At 52.4% G+C, this 21,546-nt stretch overlaps 9 protein-coding genes across 9 annotated transcripts; 7 read left to right on the top strand and 2 right to left on the bottom strand.

Moving 5' to 3' along the window:
• Positions 1-3,293: 3,293 nt before the first annotated feature.
• Positions 3,294-3,800, top strand: Aspvir_007456 (uncharacterized protein; the record flags this gene model as incomplete). Its single annotated transcript, XM_043270638.1, has 1 exon — positions 3,294-3,800. The coding sequence occupies one exon, from the start codon at positions 3,294-3,296 to the stop codon at positions 3,798-3,800; it is 507 nt and encodes a 168-aa protein (XP_043126573.1).
• A 1,648-nt stretch (positions 3,801-5,448) lies between these two features.
• On the top strand, positions 5,449-8,358 carry CweA (putative GPI anchored protein; the record flags this gene model as incomplete). Its single annotated transcript, XM_043270637.1, has 1 exon — positions 5,449-8,358. One exon carries the CDS (start codon positions 5,449-5,451, stop codon positions 8,356-8,358), a length of 2,910 nt encoding a protein of 969 aa, XP_043126572.1.
• A 794-nt stretch (positions 8,359-9,152) lies between these two features.
• Positions 9,153-9,596, top strand: Aspvir_007454 (uncharacterized protein; the record flags this gene model as incomplete). The annotated part of the gene is made up of 1 exon (XM_043270636.1): positions 9,153-9,596. One exon carries the CDS (start codon positions 9,153-9,155, stop codon positions 9,594-9,596), a length of 444 nt encoding a protein of 147 aa, XP_043126571.1.
• An 85-nt stretch (positions 9,597-9,681) lies between these two features.
• Aspvir_007453 (WD repeat protein) lies at positions 9,682-10,881 on the bottom strand (the record flags this gene model as incomplete). The annotated part of the gene is made up of 1 exon (XM_043270635.1): positions 9,682-10,881. One exon carries the CDS (start codon positions 10,879-10,881, stop codon positions 9,682-9,684), a length of 1,200 nt encoding a protein of 399 aa, XP_043126570.1.
• A 592-nt stretch (positions 10,882-11,473) lies between these two features.
• Positions 11,474-12,251, top strand: Aspvir_007452 (uncharacterized protein; the record flags this gene model as incomplete). Its single annotated transcript, XM_043270634.1, has 2 exons — positions 11,474-11,615; positions 11,662-12,251. The coding sequence occupies 2 exons, from the start codon at positions 11,474-11,476 to the stop codon at positions 12,249-12,251; spliced, it is 732 nt and encodes a 243-aa protein (XP_043126569.1).
• A 717-nt stretch (positions 12,252-12,968) lies between these two features.
• Aspvir_007451 (putative GAJ protein) lies at positions 12,969-13,652 on the top strand (the record flags this gene model as incomplete). Its single annotated transcript, XM_043270633.1, has 1 exon — positions 12,969-13,652. The coding sequence occupies one exon, from the start codon at positions 12,969-12,971 to the stop codon at positions 13,650-13,652; it is 684 nt and encodes a 227-aa protein (XP_043126568.1).
• A 1,204-nt stretch (positions 13,653-14,856) lies between these two features.
• Positions 14,857-17,214, top strand: rim8 (pH response protein PalF; the record flags this gene model as incomplete). Its single annotated transcript, XM_043270632.1, has 2 exons — positions 14,857-15,324; positions 15,409-17,214. 2 exons carry the CDS (start codon positions 14,857-14,859, stop codon positions 17,212-17,214), a joined length of 2,274 nt encoding a protein of 757 aa, XP_043126567.1.
• Positions 17,215-17,700: 486 nt separating this feature from the next.
• On the top strand, positions 17,701-18,416 carry Aspvir_007449 (putative secretory component protein shr3; the record flags this gene model as incomplete). Its single annotated transcript, XM_043270631.1, has 2 exons — positions 17,701-17,746; positions 17,818-18,416. The coding sequence occupies 2 exons, from the start codon at positions 17,701-17,703 to the stop codon at positions 18,414-18,416; spliced, it is 645 nt and encodes a 214-aa protein (XP_043126566.1).
• A 359-nt stretch (positions 18,417-18,775) lies between these two features.
• Positions 18,776-19,930, bottom strand: Aspvir_007448 (uncharacterized protein; the record flags this gene model as incomplete). Its single annotated transcript, XM_043270630.1, has 1 exon — positions 18,776-19,930. The coding sequence occupies one exon, from the start codon at positions 19,928-19,930 to the stop codon at positions 18,776-18,778; it is 1,155 nt and encodes a 384-aa protein (XP_043126565.1).
• Positions 19,931-21,546: the final 1,616 nt, after the last annotated feature.

Raw genomic sequence — 21,546 nt, 5'->3', positions numbered from 1 at the left:
CGCACTCCGGGATCCGTGCCGTCGTGAACGAACGCCATCGGCGACATGTACAGTCGGCGCCGTGAAGTCCTCCAGTGCCCCAGTCGGCTCAGCAGAGCTCCACGCATCCATGTCTCCTCTACCTCTGGTCCTCCCGGAGAAGGACACCGGTCATGGCAGTACGGATGTACTTCAAGCGGAGTATCGCTGACTGGTGACGATGTAGGTGGATACGTTCCGCCGGGGGCAGACTCTCGGCGTGGTCTTCGGGTGTGCCTCGCGGACGTCCACCCTGCGCCAACTCCCGGTATCTCGGCCAGCCAGACGAAGGCTTTTGTAGTGTTGCGGCGCAGACGACTCCGTTCACGACGGTGTTGTACGGGAACAGGCGGCTAGTACGTCCATCTTCTACCCTCTTCCCATTACAGCTCAATTCATGATGATACCTTCTCGAACGAAAAAAAACACCTCTAATATACGTGTCATTCCTCCAGCTACAGCGGAACCGACGTCGCTGTCCGTGAAGAGACCGGTACGTACCGCCAACTGTCCGATTCGTGGTGTTCAATAGCTTAGACGCGTAGAAATCGGTTCTCTGGCACGAATATCGACCAGTCCGTCATCCTTTCTTTGGAGAAGTGGAAATGGTATGTGGATAGTGGTTACTGGACGAATGCCCTGCACCCGTTTTGGCTTGCTGGAAGGTCTGTCGCATTATTCTGCGCATTCGGCTATAGTTGAGACGGTAAATCGGATCGAGTGAGAGATGAGGATCTTAGGGCGTTTGGGGTGCGAGGATGAAGATGAGGAGGATTGTATGTAGTCGTCCCATACAGCTGGTTTGTATATAGATTTACAGAGTGGATGCATTTATATATTTCTGGATGGTCAACTCTACAGTGTGCCAACAATGCATCCATTATTAAACGGAAATATATTCCGAGAAACACCAAGTCCATTTGCAATGGACTTGACTATCACCTTCTGTAAAGATCATCTTCTCTACATATATATCTGGTGGCCATATGGTTGTAAACTGATGCTGATGGCTGTAATGACCAGTAGAAGCTATATTGAGCACACAGCCAAGGTATGTACATACATGTCGCATAATGATATACTGCTAACAACACACTACTGCTACACTCCGTGTAATGCACTGCGTAGCCCCCGTACATCAGTGTAAACAATTGAACCTCTCTAATTGAACTGACATATCCCAGAACAAGTCCAACAATAGGGAAACCTCAGACTAGCCTTCTAGCCAGGACATCTCACTGCCAGGTACCGTCCATTCTCAATGTCGTCCGGTCGACGTCAACAGCTCTCTTAACACGCAGGAAATGAGGATGTTACATGTTTCCCTAGAAACACACATTGCGAGAGTATTTTAGGCAAACAATGCAGCCAAAGAACGCGACAATTGAGGATGCCCTGCTTGCGCAGCGAGGAGTAGGACAACGGCGTTGGAATGTCTTGTGGAATGGGTGATTGCAGGTACCGCTACGTGCTGGGTAGTATCAAGGGGTCTTGGCTGAGGACAGTGTTCCCTTCCAGCGTCGGACAGGATAATTAATAATTGGTGGGAAAGTCGTACCTGGATACCCCTTGATTCAACAGGTGAGGTGATGCAAGCGTTGGTTCTCATCTGTGGACAGATTGACTGAGGACATGGTCTTGAGAGTACTTGTTGAGTTGATGATGCTACTACTTCATCTGTAGGATTAAAGGATTCTGAGCATGACTATGTATGATAAAATGTTAGATGATAGGAGGGTGGAGAGTGGCGGTAAGTCAAACAAAGAATATAGCTAGAAACTGGAGCATAGGACTTGTACACGCTTGTGACTCAACGTCCACACAGTCTGTAGATAGGTAGTAGATAGATCAGTATATCCGCTTAATACTTGTTACTCAAGCCGTTACTCATGCAGGCGAGTATGCTGTTGGTATCTGCCGTAACGTCTAGGATAGTTGTACTCCATATCTAGATCCCTATTCTTGAGTAGAAACATATAGGACGATGAACTGTTATAAAGATGAAAACTACTTCTCGCAGTTTGAAGAGATTTGCAGATTCTAGTAACTAGAATCATCACATTATGAGTCGATTATACGTGGATATCAGTATCTTGTACCTCTTAGTAGGGTTTCTCTAAATCTCGACACATGTGGGATATATATATATACACAGCGATTGTTGGGAGTACCTTAGCCTCAACATATAGATAAAGAAGTGGCAAATACCCCCTATCTAGGCTACAATGTTAGTGCATGATATTCAGGAGATCTGCAGAGCAATCCTAATAGTGCATTTAGTTTTGTGATACTCATAGTTTGATAGTACAGAAGAATCTGTCTGTAAAACCAATGCTTTTCACCATTGACCATTCCAGCAGCAATGTCAATAACAAACTGTATGAAAACTTCAAGACAATCTCTCAATCAAGTAGTCTAGTATTTTGTAGAAAAAGGTTTGAACCGAACAACTGAAATTATGGAAGACTTGCGGGGGACCTGAAAGTGTAATAGTTTAGGGGGCACCATCACTAGTTGACCAGGGAGACGTACTCTGGAGGCGTCAACACTTAACTCTAAACAACGCCCTAGTCCAGTTTGCAGTCCAGACTCGCTCTCTGTCTCCTTTTCTTAGGCTATTCTAACATGTAGTTCAATCAAAGCTAGTCCTGAAGAGTGACACTACTAAACTTTAGCACCGTCTTGGCAACATGGCGACACCCTTTTCTATTGCATCTGTCGCATGCTTCCCCTTCCCATATCACCAGGGCAATCAACTGGAGACGTTGGCCAGAGATGTAGTCCAGGGGAACGGAAGGAATGCCTCCACAATCCCAGAACCTAGTATCAGAAACACAGAACTTGTTCGTAGCTGAAGCGACTGAACACAACTTTGCCTTCTGCACGTTCCCCAAGCCTTTTAGTTCCGTTCCTGATAGGTCATATTGGCTCGGCCGGTTGAGAAGCGGCCTGGGGGCTGCACACATGGGGGAAGCCGCATCGCATGACCCCCTTCCCTGCCCCGAGACATTTGTCTTGCACTCTTGGAGGATTTGGAAAGAGGGGTACAAACGAACTTTATATTATTATTTTGCCTCCCCGATCAGACGTGGCATCCTTATTTCTGTGCGTTGTCAATTGAGATTGTCTCTATTTCCTGGCAGCATTGATCTACGCTCTGGCGCATCGCTGTCGAAGGAGGTTTCGAAGTCATTACATTACCGCCCTGTCCGCGTCGCCCCTTCACTCGCAGCTTTTACCTTGTATATTTTTTTTCGCAACACATATTCTTCGCCATGAGTCCCTCGTTGCAATTGCACACTCACTCTCAGAAGGATGAGAAACTTCCCTCCTGCTCCTCCAAGACTCTAGTCGCTCCTCCGCCCGTGGAATCCCCCAAGTCTCCGGAAGACTATGACCCTTGTGTCAATGCAAAGCCATACTCCCCCTTTTATCGACATGCCACAACCTCGTTCGCCTTGGAACAGTCAAGATCTCAAACGAAGAAACCGAACTGCAGTGTGGATGGAATGCATGACTTGGAAAGTGCACCATCGCAAACACCGTACAAGCAATCAATGGACGTACCGGGCTGCCGCACCTCGAAGCTGTGGACGAAGAAGCGGAAACGTTGCGGTTGCATGCAGTCCTTGACGAAGAAGCAGAGGATGGCAGTCAAGGTCGTCATCGCCGTTGTCACGCTGGGGAGCATGGTGGCTATTGCCTTGGGAATCACCGTCGCTGTGGGCGGCGGAGTGTGGAAATCCGATCACCAACAAGGGGCCATCGTTGTAAAACAGTAAGTGCATTTATAGTATGCCATGGATAATTGCTCTTGTATCCGGGCCACTGACTCATGAGTTTTGACAGGTGAAGCATTAGAATCGTACACCGTGCTAGTCGTCTACTTGTACGGACTCGAGCTCCGTTGTCCGATGCCGACTACCCTGGATGTCAAGCGCGCATCTGCTCGAGTCCACTATTTCACAAAGTCACATCGGGTTGACCATGGCGGAACCCTTTATCATCTCCAGGAAACACCCGGTCGGAAGCTGCAGCAGGCTGTCCAGGGAACGCCAAAGGGAGTGCCGATGTCCAGCATAGGGGCGTTAGACCGGCCACCCTCCCGCGCAGAGGATCGATCGTACAGAAGGATCCATTTCTTTTTTCTTGGGTGTTTCTATTCTGGGATACAAGCTGTGTACATTAATTTGGAACAAAGTATGACAAGAATCGATGATAGGATCTCTACGCAATCTTCCAGAAGCTGGATTGAAGTTTTCACTACTACTGATTATCCACCCGGGATGTGCCTGGCAGCCTTGTTGCCTGGCGGCGGAAGAACGGTCGGCCCCTGACACGTGACCCACAACCAACTACAAAATCGCCCATTCCGCGTCGATCTCTTTGCTCCCTTTCTTTTCCTTTTTTTCCTCACATCGAAAAGCTTTAACAGAACCTGCCACGACCATCGTCCAGTTTTTCTATCCCACGGCGGTGTGTTGCCTTCGATCTTTCGATCGTTCGGTTCTGGAGAACAAATGCTTTCCTTGATAGGAAGTTTGCCTTCCGTTGGGTCCTCTTAAGTGAGGGCGATGGAGGGTGAATGTCGATGACGGGATACATCTCTTTTTCTTACTTGACAGATCTTACCGATATAGAATGAATATAAATTGGTTTTGGAATATCTGAATCTTTTTTTTTCCCCTTGCCTTGTATATGCTCGTAATCCTGGCGGACGATCTTGCGTGTTGCTCGACTTGCATGTTTCAAGCCGGGCTGCAGTCGGCGATCGATGCTCTGATGTCTTTTGTCTCTAGTTGAAAGACATGTGCAACGCCAACGGTCGTTGTTATTGTGCTGAGCCGGAGATTTTTTGCGACTATCATTCGATCAGTGGCTCCTCTTGCAAGACAAACGTCTGTGGGATCGTGTTAAATTACCCAGGGATAACTTCCGGTATGCCCTGCAAGGGGTTACCAAGCTGCCCTGGGGATGTGATCCTGAGCCCAGTGAGTACCCAGTACTCATACAGATCCCGGACCTTCTCGTGTTGATGTTGCTCTCAGGAATGCCAGAACTGCGTTTCGGAGCGTTCCGGTCGATGAACGAAGCCACAGTGCCCACGGCCACCACCACCTGATGGACCGTGTGGTTCATTCCTGGCGACATTCTCCTGACGCCTAAACAAGGTCAGGTCCGTGTTGTTTGTTTAGCTCACCAGGGGATGATCTACATGCCTCGAGTCGAAAGAGGTAGGAAAGAGAGTCATAAAAGGCATGAACCTTGCCGATGGAAGTAAGTGCTTAATATCAAACTTCCAACGACTGACACAGGTACCGGCAATTCGTTCCTTTTCATTTTACTTCTTCATTTGTCTTTGTACCCTTCCGTTGGGCTTGTAGTCCAGATTCACTCGTTAATCTGTTTAATTCTCCATAAGGAGATATCATGAAGGGATTGGTCGGAGGAATCCCTCTTGCCCTCCTCGTCGCCGCCGTCGCCAACGGCCATGGCGAGGCAGGACAGGAGGAGGGCCCGGTCACTTTGATCGGTGGCCCCAGTGGTGACGACGGTGGGAATAGTGCTGCTATCGCGTTCGACAGCAGCTACAGTTCCAGTGTGAAGGACACCTACAAGGACGACCACTCCGTTGATCTGAAGAACACTGTGGTCGTCCCCGCTCCCCCTCAACCTCCGGTGTCTGGTTTCCGCAAGAGAGATGACGGGGAGACCACTTTCTTTCGCGGCCCTTCAGGGAATGATGGTGGTAACAGCGCGGAAATCGAATTCGACAGTGCGTATGCTTCAGTCGTGGAGGACTGGTACAAGGACGATCACTCGACAGACATCAAGAACACTGTGATCGCTCCCCCTCCTCCTCCACCTCATCGTCGTCCTCCTATGCCTGGTTTCCGCAGGCGAGGTGATCCCGCAGTAACCTTCATCAAAGGTCCATCTGGCGATGACGAGGGCAACAGCGCGGGATTCGAGTTCGACAGTGCGTATTCTTCTGTCGTGGAGGATTGGATCAAGGATGATCACTCGGTAGACATCAAGAACACTGTGGTGACTCCACCGCCGCCTCCTCCTCCTCCTTTCCATGGGTTCCGCAAGAGACAGGACGGGGACACCACATTCTTCCGGGGCCCTTCAGGAGATGATGGCGGCAACAGTGTTGATGTTGAATTCGATAGCTCGTACGCCTCCGCCGTTGAGGATTGGTACAAGGATGATCACTCCGTCGACATCAAGAACCATATCGTCCAGCCTCCGCCGGTTCCAGGTTTCCGCAAGAGAGGTGGTGGTGACACCACGTTCTTTGGTGGTCCATCCGGCAATGATGGCGGCGACAGTGCTGGGTTCAAATTTGATAGCTCATACGCCTCAAGTGTCAAGGACGCCTACAAGGATGACCACTCTGTTGATGTCAAGAACACTATCATACACCCTCCGCCTGTCTTCCACGCTCCCCATGTCTCCCACCCTCCCCCAGCGCCGGGTATCGACAGGAGAGATGGGGGTGATACCACCTTCTTTGGTGGTCCATCCGGCGATGATGGCGGCAACAGTGCTGGATTTGAATTTGATAGCTCATATGCCTCAAGTGTCAAAGACTACTACAAGGATGACCATTCAGTGGACGTCAAGAACACTATCATCCATCCTCCCCCTGTCTTCCACCCTCCCCCGGTGCCAGGCTTCCGGAAGCGCGATGATGGAGGCTCTCACATTAGCACTCCTGACTATCATGAGCATGCTAACCCGGCTGTGGTCGAAGATTTTGGAAAACCTACCAAGGACGGCGGAATTACATTCATTGGAGGTCCCTCTGGTAACGATGGTGGCAACAGTGCCGATACCGATTTTGACAACAAGTATTCATCTGAGGTCGAAGATCATTACAAGGACGACCATTCTGTGGATATCAAGAACCACGTCGTTGCGCCAGCCGTGCCAAAGGGTTTCCGCAAGGGCGGCGACCCGGTCTTTTTCGATGGTCCCAGCGGCGATGATGAAGGGAACAGTGCCGGCTTTGACTTTGATGACGAAGTCTTCACGAAGGTCAACGAGCACGATGCTGATGACCATTCTGTGAAGTTGGAGAACTGGATCGTGCAAGCTCCGCCCCCACCCCCTCCCCCTCGTCCTCAGCCCCCTCGTCCTCAGGCACCTGGTCTTCAGGCACCTGGTCCTCTGGCACCTGGTCCTCTGGCACCTGGTCCTCAGGCACCTGGTCCTCTGGCACCTGGTCCTCAGGCACCTCGTCCTCAGGCACCTCCAGCTCCTTTCGCTGGCAGCCTAGAGCCACTAGAGCCACCTCACCCAGTGGCCGCAGCAACAAGCGAGCCATGCAGCACATCCACCTTCCTTGAGACCATCATCAAGACCCTTGCAGACGAGCCGGTGGCTACTAAGCCCGCTGCCCCATACCGGCCGCCTGAGAATCCTCAGGCACCTCCAGCTCCTTTCGCTGGCAGCCCAGAGCCACTAGAGCCACCTCACCCAGTGGCCCCAACAACAAGCGAGCCATGCAGCACATCCACCTTCCTTGAGACCATTATCAAGACCCTTGCAGACGAGCCGGTGGCTACTAAGCCCGCTGCCCCGTACCGGCCGCCTGAGAATCCTCAGGCCCATGTGCCTCAGCCAAATACTCCATCCGATCCCGCCCATGCCGTCGAGCCCACTCATCCCGCCGAGGCTGTGCCAACTGGTGTCTCTCCCACCCACGAGGCGGAGGCTCCCAAGGGCCAACACAACCCTGGCTTCGAGAAGCCAGAGCCTTGCACCTCGTCGAAGGGGGAAGCTCATCCCCAGCCGACTGCTCCTTCGTACCCTCCGCAGGGAGACCCTCATGCACACCCTCAGGCCAGCGCCCCTGCTGATCCCGGTCACGGGCAGCCTCAAGTCGCCTCGACTCCTTGCCCCACGGGCGGGCCTGGAGGTCATCAACCTGAGCCTACCGCTCCTTCCCAACCGCATCAACCCGAGCACGTTGACGCCAAGGAAGCTCCTCCCAAGCACGCGCCCACCTCGGCAGAGCCCCTGACCGCCATCACGTCCACCATCACCGTCAGCCACACCTCCACCTTCGCGGTGGTCCCCGTCTACATGGACGGCAGCCACAAGGCCTCCTGCACATCCGCAAACCACCAGCGTCCCAGTGACGTGGACCCGCAGGCTCACGGGCCTTCCTCGTCAACTAGCCAGGCCGCCAAGCCCTCGCACCACGCGGCTGCGTCCTCAGAGCCTAGCCAGAGCGTGATGTTCACCGGCGCCGCGGGCCGGATCGCACCCGCCGCCGGCGTCGTGTCCGCTGTGTGTGGTCTCATGGCTGTTCTTGCCTTCGTGCTGTAAGCTGTAATCGAGCCGTTGATGGGTTACGACATCTATGTGTTGCCATGTTGAATTTCTCATTCGCTCGTTCTTTGAGTATTTCATCTTATGTCTTTTATATTATTCACGTGCTGTTACAATCGCTCTGTCTGTATTAGGATAATCTCCAAGCAAATGCTAGGTGTGGTGACTTTCAGAATCCTCCTCTCTTCTGTAGTGTAGCTTCGATCTTGTAACTGCTGTCATCTCCCGGCCTGAGCGGGTAATCTGCTCAGCGTCATTGATTCTTGATCAAGCCCTTTGGGGACCTTGCGGCCAGTTGAGGCCATCGCCTTCGCAACAGTCCACGTTGTGATGTCAGCGTCTCACGAAACTAAGAGTCTTCCTGAAATCCAGTGAAAAGCAGAGTAAATACTGGTTGCTCGAGCTTAGTTTCAAGAATATTACTTTACGTCCTGCAGTTGTGTACTTGCTGTATGTCACTGTGGCCGAATAGTCTCTCCAGTATGCTGACTTTACGAATCTTTAGTTATAGTCTGATATCCATAAGATGTTAGACATTATTATCATACAGCTATGACTAAGCGATCTTACTGGGTTGACCTCATGCTTCTGATATCATAGTCCCATCATTCCCGAATCGAGGATCAATGGTGACATCAATTGCCGTCTTCCTCATCTCGACTGTGGAGCAGAAGTGAGTTTATAAGAGCTTCCTTCACCTTGCTCTTCATTGTTTCTGACCAGAACAATTCAGAGTTTTGAGGATATCAATAACTGAGACGTTTTCCTGAAACAAACATACGCATACAACCATGTCTTCCGACGACGCTCACAGAGGAGGCGCCCTGACCGAGATGGCCGAACACGGCACATCCATCCCCAACGACGCAGGCATCCAAAACACCCTCCCCTCCGTGCCGCGCCCCGACCAGCTCAGCGAAAGCGGCCAGTTTGATAACTACGGCCTCGCGGAGCCCTCGCTGGCTTTTGCCGCCGATAACGCCACCGATCTGCCCCGGAGCACCAAGGAGATGGGCGCAAGTGGGGAGGTCGTCACGGGAACTGGCGACGCGTTCCCTGTCTCGGGGGAGTCGAAGAGGATTAACCCTGGCGCGATGGACCCCGGTGCGCGCGGAAATGCGCGGACGATCAAGCATGCGAACCTGAACCGGAGTAAGTTTGATCGGTCGGCGAGGGAGGATGGGAATGCGCATGAGTTCATTGGGGAGCATGAGTTCCGCAATCGGATGGAGTGATTCGCATGGTTGGGTTCTGTGTCGTTATGATGTATTGATATACTTGCGGGAAATGATTGAGAAATCTATTTCTGTTTTGGCTTGTTTATGCTGGCGTAGGTGCGATGAAGCCCCGGTAGATTTCGTCGAGGACGTCTCGTTTCCGTTTCCGGTCGGCTTGCTCGGCCTCTTCGGCCTCGTCGGGCTCGCCCTCGGGCTCCCGTGAGACCCAGGCGCGGACGGTCCCGTCTCCGTGCGCGGAGTACATCTCCAGTCCTTCGCCGGAGCCGCCATTCCCGCGCCATACTAGGGAATTAATCCGGGCAGCGCTGAGGGCATTGGACCGCCCGCGGGTTTGCTGCCGACCAGCCATTAGACCGGGGACCTTGAGACGTTTGATGAACGTCCCCTCTCGAAGTTCGAACATGAAAATCTCTCCGCGGTCGTCGTGTTCGTTGAAATTGGCCCACAGGAGTGTCTCTTGCCCTGGAGACGTTAGTCCACGGGGCACAATCAGCGGAGCCCGCTCCGCAAGATGAGAGGACACGCCGTTCCGGACCCTGGGTCCAAAGTGGACGAGGGTATTGGCGCCTGTGGAGGCGTCCCAGACTCGGATTCGGGCATCTTGACCGGCTGTAACGAGGTGCGTGCCGGTGGATGTCCAACGGACACCGGTCACAGCACCATTGTGTGCACGGGCGTGCGGTGAGAACGGCGTGCGGCTTTGGTAGGATGCCGGGGCGCACTGCGGATGAACTAGGCCGACCGCATCATCCATATCAAGGGTCGCGATGGCGGAATTGTGACCGCCCCTTCGAACGTCAAACAGAATCACGCGGTTGTCTGCTGATGCTGAGGCGAGGATATGCGGCCGGTGAGGCGCCCATGCAACTGAGAGGACCGCAGAGCTATGGCCCGGAAGTCCGTGTGTGGATAGACCGGACCGCAGGTCGAGCAAGCGGACTGCTCTCTCTGACGTACCTACTGCAATAAGAAGCGTGGAACCGGGATGCGACGACATGGAATGAGAGTAAGGCGTGCAGTCAAGCCTGAATGTATGCATCGGCGTGATGGCGCCAGGCGCCAAGGCAGAGAGCTTGAGGCTTCCATCATGCGCAGTAGTCAAGATTGTAGATGGAGTCGGATCAAATGGGTATATTGAAACCGACGTGATCGCATGCGTATGGGCGTCTTCGTGGGATCCCTTGTGGACAGAGGCAATAGGCCGGTGGATATGATCCAACTCGGCGCCTCTGGTTTCCAGATCCCAGAAATGAATCGATGGGTCCGCGCCACCGGAAACCATGCTGTTCAATCATTAGCATCAAGTCGTAGCTGACGGAGGAAGAGGACATACAATCGTGAATCATTTTGATCAATGGCGAGTACATTCACGCCAGCCCTATGAGCAACTGCATCGCTTTCAAATCCCGGGTTTGTATCAAACAACGCAGAATCACGTTCGGATTGGCCTCCAGATATGTTCCTCAGGCTTGAGAATCGAATGCAAGGAGCTGGCTCAAGGTGGTGAACTAGCCGGGTAGTTTGTGCCACATGAAAGGAGTGCGGAGAGATAGACCCGAGGGCCCTGTTTAGGAGATACGAATTCATTCATCAGGCATTGAGCAATATAAAACCCTTCGATACGTCAATGCGATGTTCATGATATCTACCTTCAATCCTCTTCCAGACTTCCAGAATCCAGATCGCGTCTTATTGCAACGCGGGGCGGAGAAAGGTTGCACCGGAGCTTGTAATTTCGGGATCGTCGCAAGAAGCCGATGTAAAAAGTAATCCGCACACACTGCTCGTATCAGTCTATTTGACTCACTAGGTTGGAGGTGACTGCAGGTTTCCCCCGATGCTCTCCCACGGGTGACACTCAACACGACAGGACTATGTCCTACGGCAAATCCCTTGCGCTGAGCCAGAATTCCTTCGTCCAGCCTCCGGACCGGGACGATGGCGCGCGCCACATTCAAGACGAGCCTTTGCTCAGGCGACAAAAACGTCAAGCAACTGTCTACGATGCTGTAGCTGGTTGGTAGGGCTGTTCCGCCTTCTCGAAAGCTACTGACATGTACAGGTCGTGTGAATGCACATGGGTTTCTTCCATCGGTCTCATATGCCTCCAAACACCGCGACACAGCATCCTCCAGCGCTCGTCCCGTTCGTCCCGAGGAGGTACTCTTCCGTCGCCAGAATGCGCCAATACGATACGAAGAAAATGACTTTTACTTCGCAAACGAGTCCCTCCCTGCTGACCGCCCGCTTCCGAGCTCTGAGCTGCTAGAAGCCATTCACGCCTACACGGCCGATTTCTACGATCATGCAACGATCGATCGTGGTCAAGACGACTACCAAAGCATGGACGAGACAGCTCTGATGGCAATGGGAATACTGATGGAGGAAATGGCCCGAGAGGCTCTGGGTGAAACCGGAGACTTGGTTCTGGTCGAAGGGGAGGAACTCTCGACGGATGACGATCACCTATCGTCGAGACTCGGAAGTCGTCGCGTAGGCAGGAAACGGGCCAATACCGGCCAGAGTATGATTTTGGCAAGCTCTGGCGATGATCTGGATAGCGTTGTTAGAAAGCGACGGTCGAAGAAGCGCAAGTTGACCCGGAGGGCGTCGACTACCGATTTTGATACAGAAGCAGATGAGAGGTTGTGAACTTGGACTCAATTCTTGCGAGGGGCACCTCGTCGACGCTTTATGGAGGCGCGATTCCACTTCATGGTTAAGCCTGTCTGTTATGGCACATCGGTAACACTATATTCAAAGACAGCTGAGAGGCAGAGAAACCTAGTCTGGTGATCAATGCACAGGAGCAAAGGTATTGAAGGTATCATTTGACTGTGTTAGGGAAACAACTGAGCATATTAAAGAGCTCGCAAATACAATGAATGTCGCGGGTGAAGCTTCGATCTTACTGTTTCAGCAAGTTTCTGAAGATTTTCAAGCATCGGAGGACTGAGTTAAGGTTCAATATCTGTAGTAGCAATTTGAATCCTTACATCAATTGCATAGAAATCTGCACTGTAGACATGTGAACCGAAGAACAACATGTTGTATGTGACTCGATCAGGCATCGCGGTACTCCAGTCCTCTCTTGTGCCATTGACAACGAGTTTTCAAACCCATCACCACTCAGACCAGTTCATCATTCCTCCATCTGATCCATCTCCGAAAGACATCAGTCTTCCTCTATGCCTTTATCGAACGCCTTACTAGGCCCTTAGACCAGCTCAATAACTACACATAGCATCGCTTGACGAACGTCAACATCCGCCATCCAGCATGGTTTGCTCCCCGACTTTCACTTTCCCTGATTGTCCAAACGTGATGCATACGCAATAAGAAAACAAACTACGTATCTACAGTTACTTGATGCTAACGATTGTGTTTCAGCCACCAAAACTCTCTAAAAGTGCCAAGGAAGACTTGATAGTCGCGCATCTCCGGTCCACACGCACGTGCCACACGCTCAAAGACCTCGAGAAGATGCTCCCCTCGGTTGCCTCGATCAATGGCATGCAGGTCAAGGAATATATCCAGAACCTGACGGACGAGGGAAAGATCCGGGTGGAGAAGATCGGAAGCGGGAACTGGTATTGGTGTTTTGGCGGGGATGAGAAAAGAGAGAAGGAAAGCCGATTGAACCAGCTGGAGAAAGAGGTGAAGGCTCTGCAGGCGAGCTATGACGAAGCAGAGGCTAGTCTGGCGGCCAAAAGGGACAAATGGGAAGAAGAGGGAGAGAATGAGGAATCAAACCTGGCAGAGAGGGAGGAGTTGACGCGTCGAAAGGGCGAGCTAGAAAAGGAAAGGAACCGGTTGCAAGCCCAGTGGATAGCAGCTACTACGACGGAAGAAGGAAAAGGAGTGCAGCAAATGAGAGAGGAGATTGAAGAGTTCCAGAAACAAGCGCTTATGTGGACGGATAATGTCTACGTGCTGGAGGGGTACTTGAGTAAGCTGGCAGGAGGGGACCGGGAAGTTATTGCGGCGGTGCAGAGAGAATGCTATGGGGATGAGTATGTGGAGGGTGAGGGCTTGAGAGAGCTGATTATTTAGGCACACAAGATTTCATGAATTCATACTTGACAAGGAGAAAAGTGTTTCGTATCTAGACTAGACGATAGTCCCTGAGATGGACCGTAACCGGAGACAAAAACCGACGGATGTGAGGTATCACTACTAGCAGATGCATGTACAAATGTGACAGGAGAGCAGTCTCAGAACTAAGGCCAAATACCGTAAATAGTCCAGCCCCCAAGAGAAGCTTGACTGTCGGCCTGCGCAAACCCGTTGGTCTTTTCCATTCTCCGCCTGGTCGGGCTCGTTGCTTATCGCGAAGTTGACTTTGTCCCTCCCCCCCTTCTCAATCCTGCTGTCATCTACTACCTGCAGTCCTTTGTTCAACCTCTTCCTATTATATTAATTTTGTATCTATCTACCACTTACACGTTTACCTTACAGTCACAAGTATCCCCACCCGCTGCCTCCGGTCCCCCATAACCTCCTCCTGGCCAATCTGCGTCTCGCAATCAACTCCATCCGAGTCCGCATCCTCCGACCGACGGTTCTCCCTCTTCCTTTGGCCTCGACAGACTCGCATCCTCTACCCATCTATCCCTTGCCGACCGTGGGGGAACACCCACGCATCACACGGTTGTCTCACCTCTGCCATTTTTGATCATTGCTGTGTTGTGCTTACTCGAGCATACCTCCAAAGGGCATCGTCTGGACCCTTGTCCTGTTGTTCCTGGTCGATACGCGAGAAATGACGATGCGGCCCTCTCTGTCGTTCATGATCATCACCTCCTGACGTCCCTCACAACCCGAACACTCTGTCCCTCCGGTCTGGTTGCGCTCGGAAGCGGATCTTCCCCTCTCCGTGTGTACGGACTAGAAGCAAGCCTGGGTCTTTAGCTCGTGTCAAGGTCGTGCATTTGCGCCCAACGGTGACATCGGCGTTGGTGGCACTTCTTACCTGAACTTCCCGGCGCCTGGACCGTGTGATCGGTGGATTCGATTCACGGAGAGTTTCCAGGTCTCTTGTCATACCGAGTTGCTCTGCCAGTGTCTGACTGCACTTCATCTATTTTCGTCACCTGAATTGGGGCTATTCTATCCCGAGACAATCGGAACTGGCTTCTGATAGTCTTGAGTTTAGCAATTCGTCTCGTTTTGTCTTTCTCTTACCTAATCGTTCCCAACATCATATCACATCATATTTCCCCTCTTGTATGGCTTGAGCACAGCGTGATTGTGTGTCATGTCCGTCAAGTCCTTTACCTCCCCATCCTCACCCTCGCCGCTCGGTCGGAATCGAAGCTCGCTATTGTCCAAGTTCCGCGCGCCGTTCGGTCACCGAAATCGCAGCATTGCCGACTATTATATCGAGCCTGACGATCCCTGGCGCTCGTACTTTCCCGGTGACGTGGTCAAGGGTACTGTGGCCCTGACCGTGGTTCGACCCGTGCGGATTACACACTTGGTGGTCTGTCTACATGGATATGTGAAGGTGTTCAAGAACACTGTGCCTTCGGGCGAAACGGATCCCGATCTGGGTTTCCTCGGCCCAGGGCGCGGGCGTCGAGGACCAGAGTATTTGGGCAACGGCCTGGCCACTCTGTTTGAGGACGAGGTGGTTCTCTGCGGCGAGGGGCGTCTGAAGGAGGGCATCTACAAATTTCGCTTCGAAATGTGCTTCCCGCCTTATGCGCTGCCCAGTAGTATCAGCGTGCGTGACTTCCTTCCTATTTTGGAATTGATCTGCCCTATCCCCGAGCGTCCAGGTTTCGCTGACTATTTCTGATGGCTTCAGTTTGAACGAGGTACTATCTCGTATATGCTTACATCCACCCTGACCAAACCCACGACGATGAACCCGACCGTTTCCTGCCGACGACGCGTCAATTTCTTAGAAAACATCGATATCGCTCCCTTTCCGGCCCCTAAGGCTCGCATCGTGACCCTTGAACCTGTTACCAAACGCTCAAAACCCAAGGGCAAGGCCAAGTCAGTAGAATCTGACGCGGCTCCTGATGCCCAGTCTCGGGAGCCGTCTCTCAATGGTGGTGGAGGGGTCGGAGATAATCGCCCACCCCTTAGTCCGGTCCCCAGTAATGTCAGCTCATCGAGTCGGCTCAGTAACAGCAGCCAAAGCTTTCAACTGGCTAGTGATCCTAGTTCGTCTACTGGCACCGGGATACGCAATGGCAGCATTACCCCTTCGATCGCGGATAAGACCATCATGGCGAAAACGGAACTTTTACGGGCTGGTGTTCTGCCGGGCGAGACGCTACCGATCGTAATCACCATCAATCATTGTAAACAAGTGCACAGCGCGCATGGAATTATCGTCACATTATACCGACAAGGACGCATCGACCTTCATCCTGCCATCCCCATCGGCACCACAGCGGATGGCAAAAAGCCCGTTTACGAGGACTACTATCCGCGATCACGGACAGGACTGGGAGGCCTTACGATAGGCACTAGTCGCACCAGCAGCGTCTTCCGGAAAGACCTGGCTCAGACGTTTGCGCCTCTGGTGGTCGACCCCACGAACATGACCGCCGTGGTGAAGACTTCAATCCGCATTCCGGAGGATGTTTTCCCTACTATTACGCGCACTCCAGGCAGTATGATTAATTTTCGATATTATGTGGAGGTGGTTGTCGACCTACGGGGCAAGCTCACGTCTCCCGAGCGCTTTTTACCACGATTCAACATGGTATCGTCGGGGAGTAATTTCTCGCCGAGTGGCCAGGTTCTGAACCCAAGTGACGCCAACGGCAACTCGATTACGGCGAACTGGGCTGGCAACATTCTAGACACGGCACAGATGCGTCGTGAAAAGGGAGTTGTAGCTGTCGCGTTTGAGGTTGTGATCGGGACCCGTGACTCGCAACGGCACAAGGAGAAAACCGAACGCACGCCCTCGGTGGCTGCGGTGTCTGACATATATCCACCCCAGGCACATCCCGCTGTGGAAAGTGACCACTGGCAGAACGGTTATAGCCCGATGCCGACCGCAGACTCGGAGTATCCGCCTCAGACCGACTATGGCTTTCCTGATGAGTCGCAGTGGTCAATGTATATGGACGAAACCGCTCAACACTACCAGTCATTGGGCGGAATGGTTGCAACACCGCAGTCTGAAGAGCCGATGGATGAGAAAGCGCGCCTGCGGCACGCAGAGCAGACTCTCTTACCCAGTCGGCCGCCGGATGACCCCGAACAAGGACCTTCGACCGGTCACTTGGCGATACCAACTGCGCCTGTGCTTCCTGAAGATGACCACATCAACGGCTATCATCATCTACCGTCACCGGTGGAGAACGGTCTGCCTCGCACATTGGGGTCTGCTGAATCTGTGCAGACTGTAGTTGCCAGCAGCAGTGTGACCGAACCGAATGGATGCACAGCACCTCCCGGCGAGGACAAGCAGGAATTGGAACGACGGCGACTCATGATGGAAGCAAGTGCTCCAGAAGACATGGATGCCCATAACGACCACTCCACCGTGCATGGACCCAGTGCTCCGGTTTTCCATGATGACCACGACGAGCAGCTGGTGGGAGGAGCGGCGCATGGGGACGAGTCATTACCGCGTTACCAGCGATAAGAAGTGACGCTGTTAGGCGATTCATGACGATGTACGATTTTCATAGCTTGTATTTGTGTTCATCTGCCACTTGAGCATGGGCGTGGATATACCTTATCTTGCATTTTCGGTCCAAAGAGATACCAACTACGTTATTGAATTGATTTATTTGTCTGAAGCGCCATATTACTTAGCAGATATGATAATATTTGAAGCAATAATCGTATCGGGCCGTATAAAATAGCCTTTTATAATAGACTTTTATCCGCAATAAAAGACTCCTCCCGAGCTGATAGGCACATTAACCTAGGTTACTTCCAATTCCAATAGGTGTGCGGTCCAAGCGGGCTGGCTTGGCACCGTCTCTAAGCGGCCACGCGACGACACCTATCTTCATCTCATCAGCCGTTCGCCCTCGTCTTCTCCCCTTTTCCTACCTCATCCTCCCTGCAGCACCCTCTTCCCCGTCAATAATCCTCTCCAGCACGTCCTCCATCGCAAGCAACCATGGCCTTCAGGAACGGGTCCTTCTCGACCTTCCTGATCGTGTGTCGTAAGCCCCCTCCTGCTCCCTCCCCAAGAACAGACCTCACAGAACAAAAATCTAACAAACCAAAACTTCAGCGGTCAGCTTCTTCCTCGGCATCATCTTCTCCCTCTTCCCCTATGACTACCCCATCCTGTGGTCCACGGCCCCAACACCCCCCGCCCACTACGACTACCTCGAAGCGCACCTGCGCTTCCTCCACGCCTCCCCGCCCCTAATCCCTCGCATCCTCCACATCGTCATCTTCGTCGGCCTCGCGGGCCTCGTCTCGAAACTCTACCGCCCGTCGGAGAGCAACATGCTCTTTGACGGCGCCTCGCTCGTCCTCTACATGTGCGGCATCACCGTCTACATCGCCAATATCGTCAAGGGGCTGCGTCTCGCCTCGGCGGGCATGTACGGCGAGGAGCTGGCGGCGGACCCCGAGGAGAAGGCGCAGATTCTTAACCGCGAGGACTCGCTTAAGGTGCTCTCGGCCAGTAATACTATCCTTGCCTTGGTGTTGGTGGGTGTCTTGGTGCTGCAGGCGGGGCAGTGGTATGCGGAGCGCAAGGATGCGCAGGAGTATGAGTCGTACAAGAAGGGGCATAAGGAAAGTGGTGCTTCTTCGTCGACGTCGGCGTCGGCTGCGGCGAAGCCTGGGAGACAGGGGAGTGTGAAGAAGAAGAGTAACTAGGTTTACTTTCCTGTCTCTCGGGTCGAGTCGGCATGACTCGGTGTATTGCAGTTTGATGTTTATGTATGGGTGGAGTAGGTTGCTTACCGGGAGGGGGCTGATACGGGTGATGGAATGAGGTATGGTATCAAAAGTATGCAGGTCATGGCTATATCTACTTGGGCTAGTTCTATGTACATGATAAAAGAAAAAAAAAAAAATCAAGCACCAAAGCCTTGACAATGTTCCGTGATGATCATATATAAACATTATGGCAATGCAAAAGGGGAATCATACGAGAAGCACTCAGTAAACCTCGATAACGCTTGGGCTTGCAGAACGAACGTGGGCATCATGACAAAAGAGTGGACGTGATCAAGTCACATCACTGTCTCGGGAGCAAACGAGAACGGACTCCGCGGCAAATCGGGCGACCTGGGGCTCAGCGCTTTGGCGAATAGGTCCTCGCCAGAGTCGGCGCTTGACGTGCGCGTAATTGTAGTCATGGATGCAAACCCACTGTTGTGATCACTGCTGCTTTGTTGTGCTTGGATGGCTTCCGGCGGATAGTGCGCCACAGTCCTAAGACTGGTATCTGGCGCGGGGGAGGGATGCAAAGCGGCGTTGGACATGGGTTGCATTGTATGGAAGGAGTTGAACGAAGAGACGGCAACGTCGGGCGATTGGGGAGAAAGGAGATGGCGCGCGTCCGAGGATGCTACTACCCCATTAGTTGGCGTCGAACTTGAGGAACGCGACGAGCCCATACCATCCGTCATTGGGGACAATTCTCGCTGACCGGTCTGCAACTTAAGTCCCTTGAGCTTCTCGCCCAGTTTACCTCCGCTGGTGGGAGACACCGGCGTGGCGGGACCCATTGGATATTGCGAATCTTGAATGGCCTGTGTCTGGGCTTCCGACTTGGATCCTACTCCGAAATTGCTCTCAATCCATTCCTTCTCCTGCAGCGCCATGTGCAGCGCGACCCCTTCCGCATTGTTCATACATTCCTCCCGAATCTCCTTGTCCAGGACCTGCAGCCGCTTCTTTGCCCAGATCGTATGCAAGACACCCTTTTTCCCGGCCGAACGACCAGTGGCACCTAACTCCGGAGGAAAGATAGCAGGTAGCGGATTGAGTTGAAGCGAATTGGTCTTCTGAGTCGGCGTCGACGCGGCCGAAGATGTAGCGGGAGGCTCGTAGGAGAGAGTCACCACGGGAGGAATGGTGGCATGAGGCGGTAGAAGGAAGTAGAAGCGGCGAGTGTTTTCGCTTGTTCGTTCATCGGCAGGGAGGACCGTCGTCTTGCCTTCCCATGAAACATGCCAGGAGCCTCCAGGAAAATCCGAGGAGCGGCCGAGGTCGTCGTCATCCCATTCGATCATGAGAATCTTAGTGCCATCATTTCCTTTCCCAGCCTCGAACTCGAAGCGGGCCAGCGCCGTGATGCTCAAGCTCTGAGATGGCACGCGGGGGGTGTCTAGTCCGGCAAACTCACTGTCCGGAGTGAAGGGAGGGGAGAGGGCGCGAGACATGGCTGGACTATACTTTTGTGGGAAGAAGATAGCAGGGCGCTAAGCAAAGGGGGGTGCAGGAGTGCTGGAAAAGGAAGATCGTGTTTGCTTATTTTTCCTTCCCCCTGTCCTTCAGAGGGTGGATGGCCAGCGCGTAGAAAGAGATGACACAGAGACCGATGGACAGTCAGGCTGAGAAGCTGAAAGGTACGTCCAAAGGGCAGGAAGTAAAGTGAGAGAGTGCGAAGGACAACAGAGCAGACCGACAGAGAGAGAAAGTGGTCGATCACGGGATGGCGGAGGGGCTGCGAATCCCAGCCTAGTTGATGGCCATGCTTCTTTATCCGTTCGTATTGCCCAGTTGAAAGCCTTGATACGATCCGACGGCCAATGTCAAATGGCCCAGATGTGTTCGTACTACGACGTAGATAGTAGTCGTCCGAACGCGAAAGTCTGCATATCTTTTGAGGGGTCTTCTTGGCCGCACTTCTAAATATAGAATTATGCCCTGCAAGGCTACAACGACGGCTTGGCGCCTGATGATGTCGGACTACGGCACACATTGCCCCTCGTGCTACTCTTTACGGCTGGTTTGACCTGATCCGGTCTTTTGGTGGGTATGCAGTAGTGTATCTGTGCAGCTCACTTACCTGAGTAGCAGTGATGAATTTGTCCGCAAATAGTTCTTCCATCCCAAGACCAGGAATGTATACATAGTCCGAGCCGCAGATCACTATCAGCGAGCTCGAGGTCAACGCACGCAAGGGCAAACAAGAGATGCAGAAACAGTCTCGTACCTGTCAGATTCGTGCATTCCACGTCCGGGGAGCATAATAAGCATAATTGAATGGCCTGAATCGGCCATACTCAATTTCGTCAAGTTGAACCAGCGTCTTGTACGGTACAGTACCATACGAAGGATCCTATAGGACCGTTAGAAAGACGAATCAAGCGGAGGATGCAGGAGAATGATCATCTATAGAAGTGACGAGACGGTCCTCCCTTCCAGGAGACAATAACTTGAATAACTGGCTGTTGCAGATGGATGATGGTGAAGAAATCATCATGTAGGAGAAAGTGCTTGACCTATCATGAATAACAACCCTCTCCATTAAGTAAGGGAAAGTTCAAACCTGGGTGCAGCTGTTGTGGAGATCTAAGACATTAACTGAGAGGCAGCTCGTTTACCTCAGAGCCAGAGGAAGCAGGAGACTGTTGTCTGCAATGTGCTAGCTGAAGGTGTGCATCAGCATCATGAATGGCGTCATGAGATAACCGCTTTAAACAATTGATGTCGACTGTCCAGAGGAAAGCAGGAACTCTTGACGTGACCAGTATGCATATAGATCAAATGAAAGATCTCAAAGGTCGTCTATTAATAGAATCAGCGCTACACTCTGACCATTGGGAGAGCAGATACAGAACCCAAGCCTTGAGATACCAGGAAGACCAGAAAATCCAAGAAGACCAGACAATTTCTTTGTTTGTGATGGGCAGGAGATGCCTCCTGCTTGATCCAATAGATCAAGATCTAGAAGTAAAGAACTCCAGGTGAGCTGCTCGGGGCGTATCGAGGGTTTATCGTTAACGATGTCTCCTGCCTCGACATGAACATTCTCTGAGACAAGCTAATTGTA

Source organism: Aspergillus viridinutans (assembly GCF_018404265.1).
Source record: "Aspergillus viridinutans IFM 47045 DNA, scaffold_5, whole genome shotgun sequence".
Classification (NCBI taxonomy): domain Eukaryota; kingdom Fungi; phylum Ascomycota; class Eurotiomycetes; order Eurotiales; family Aspergillaceae; genus Aspergillus; species Aspergillus viridinutans.
The sequence above is the reverse complement of the archived record's forward strand: the minus strand, read 5'-3'. Positions and strand labels throughout refer to the sequence as shown.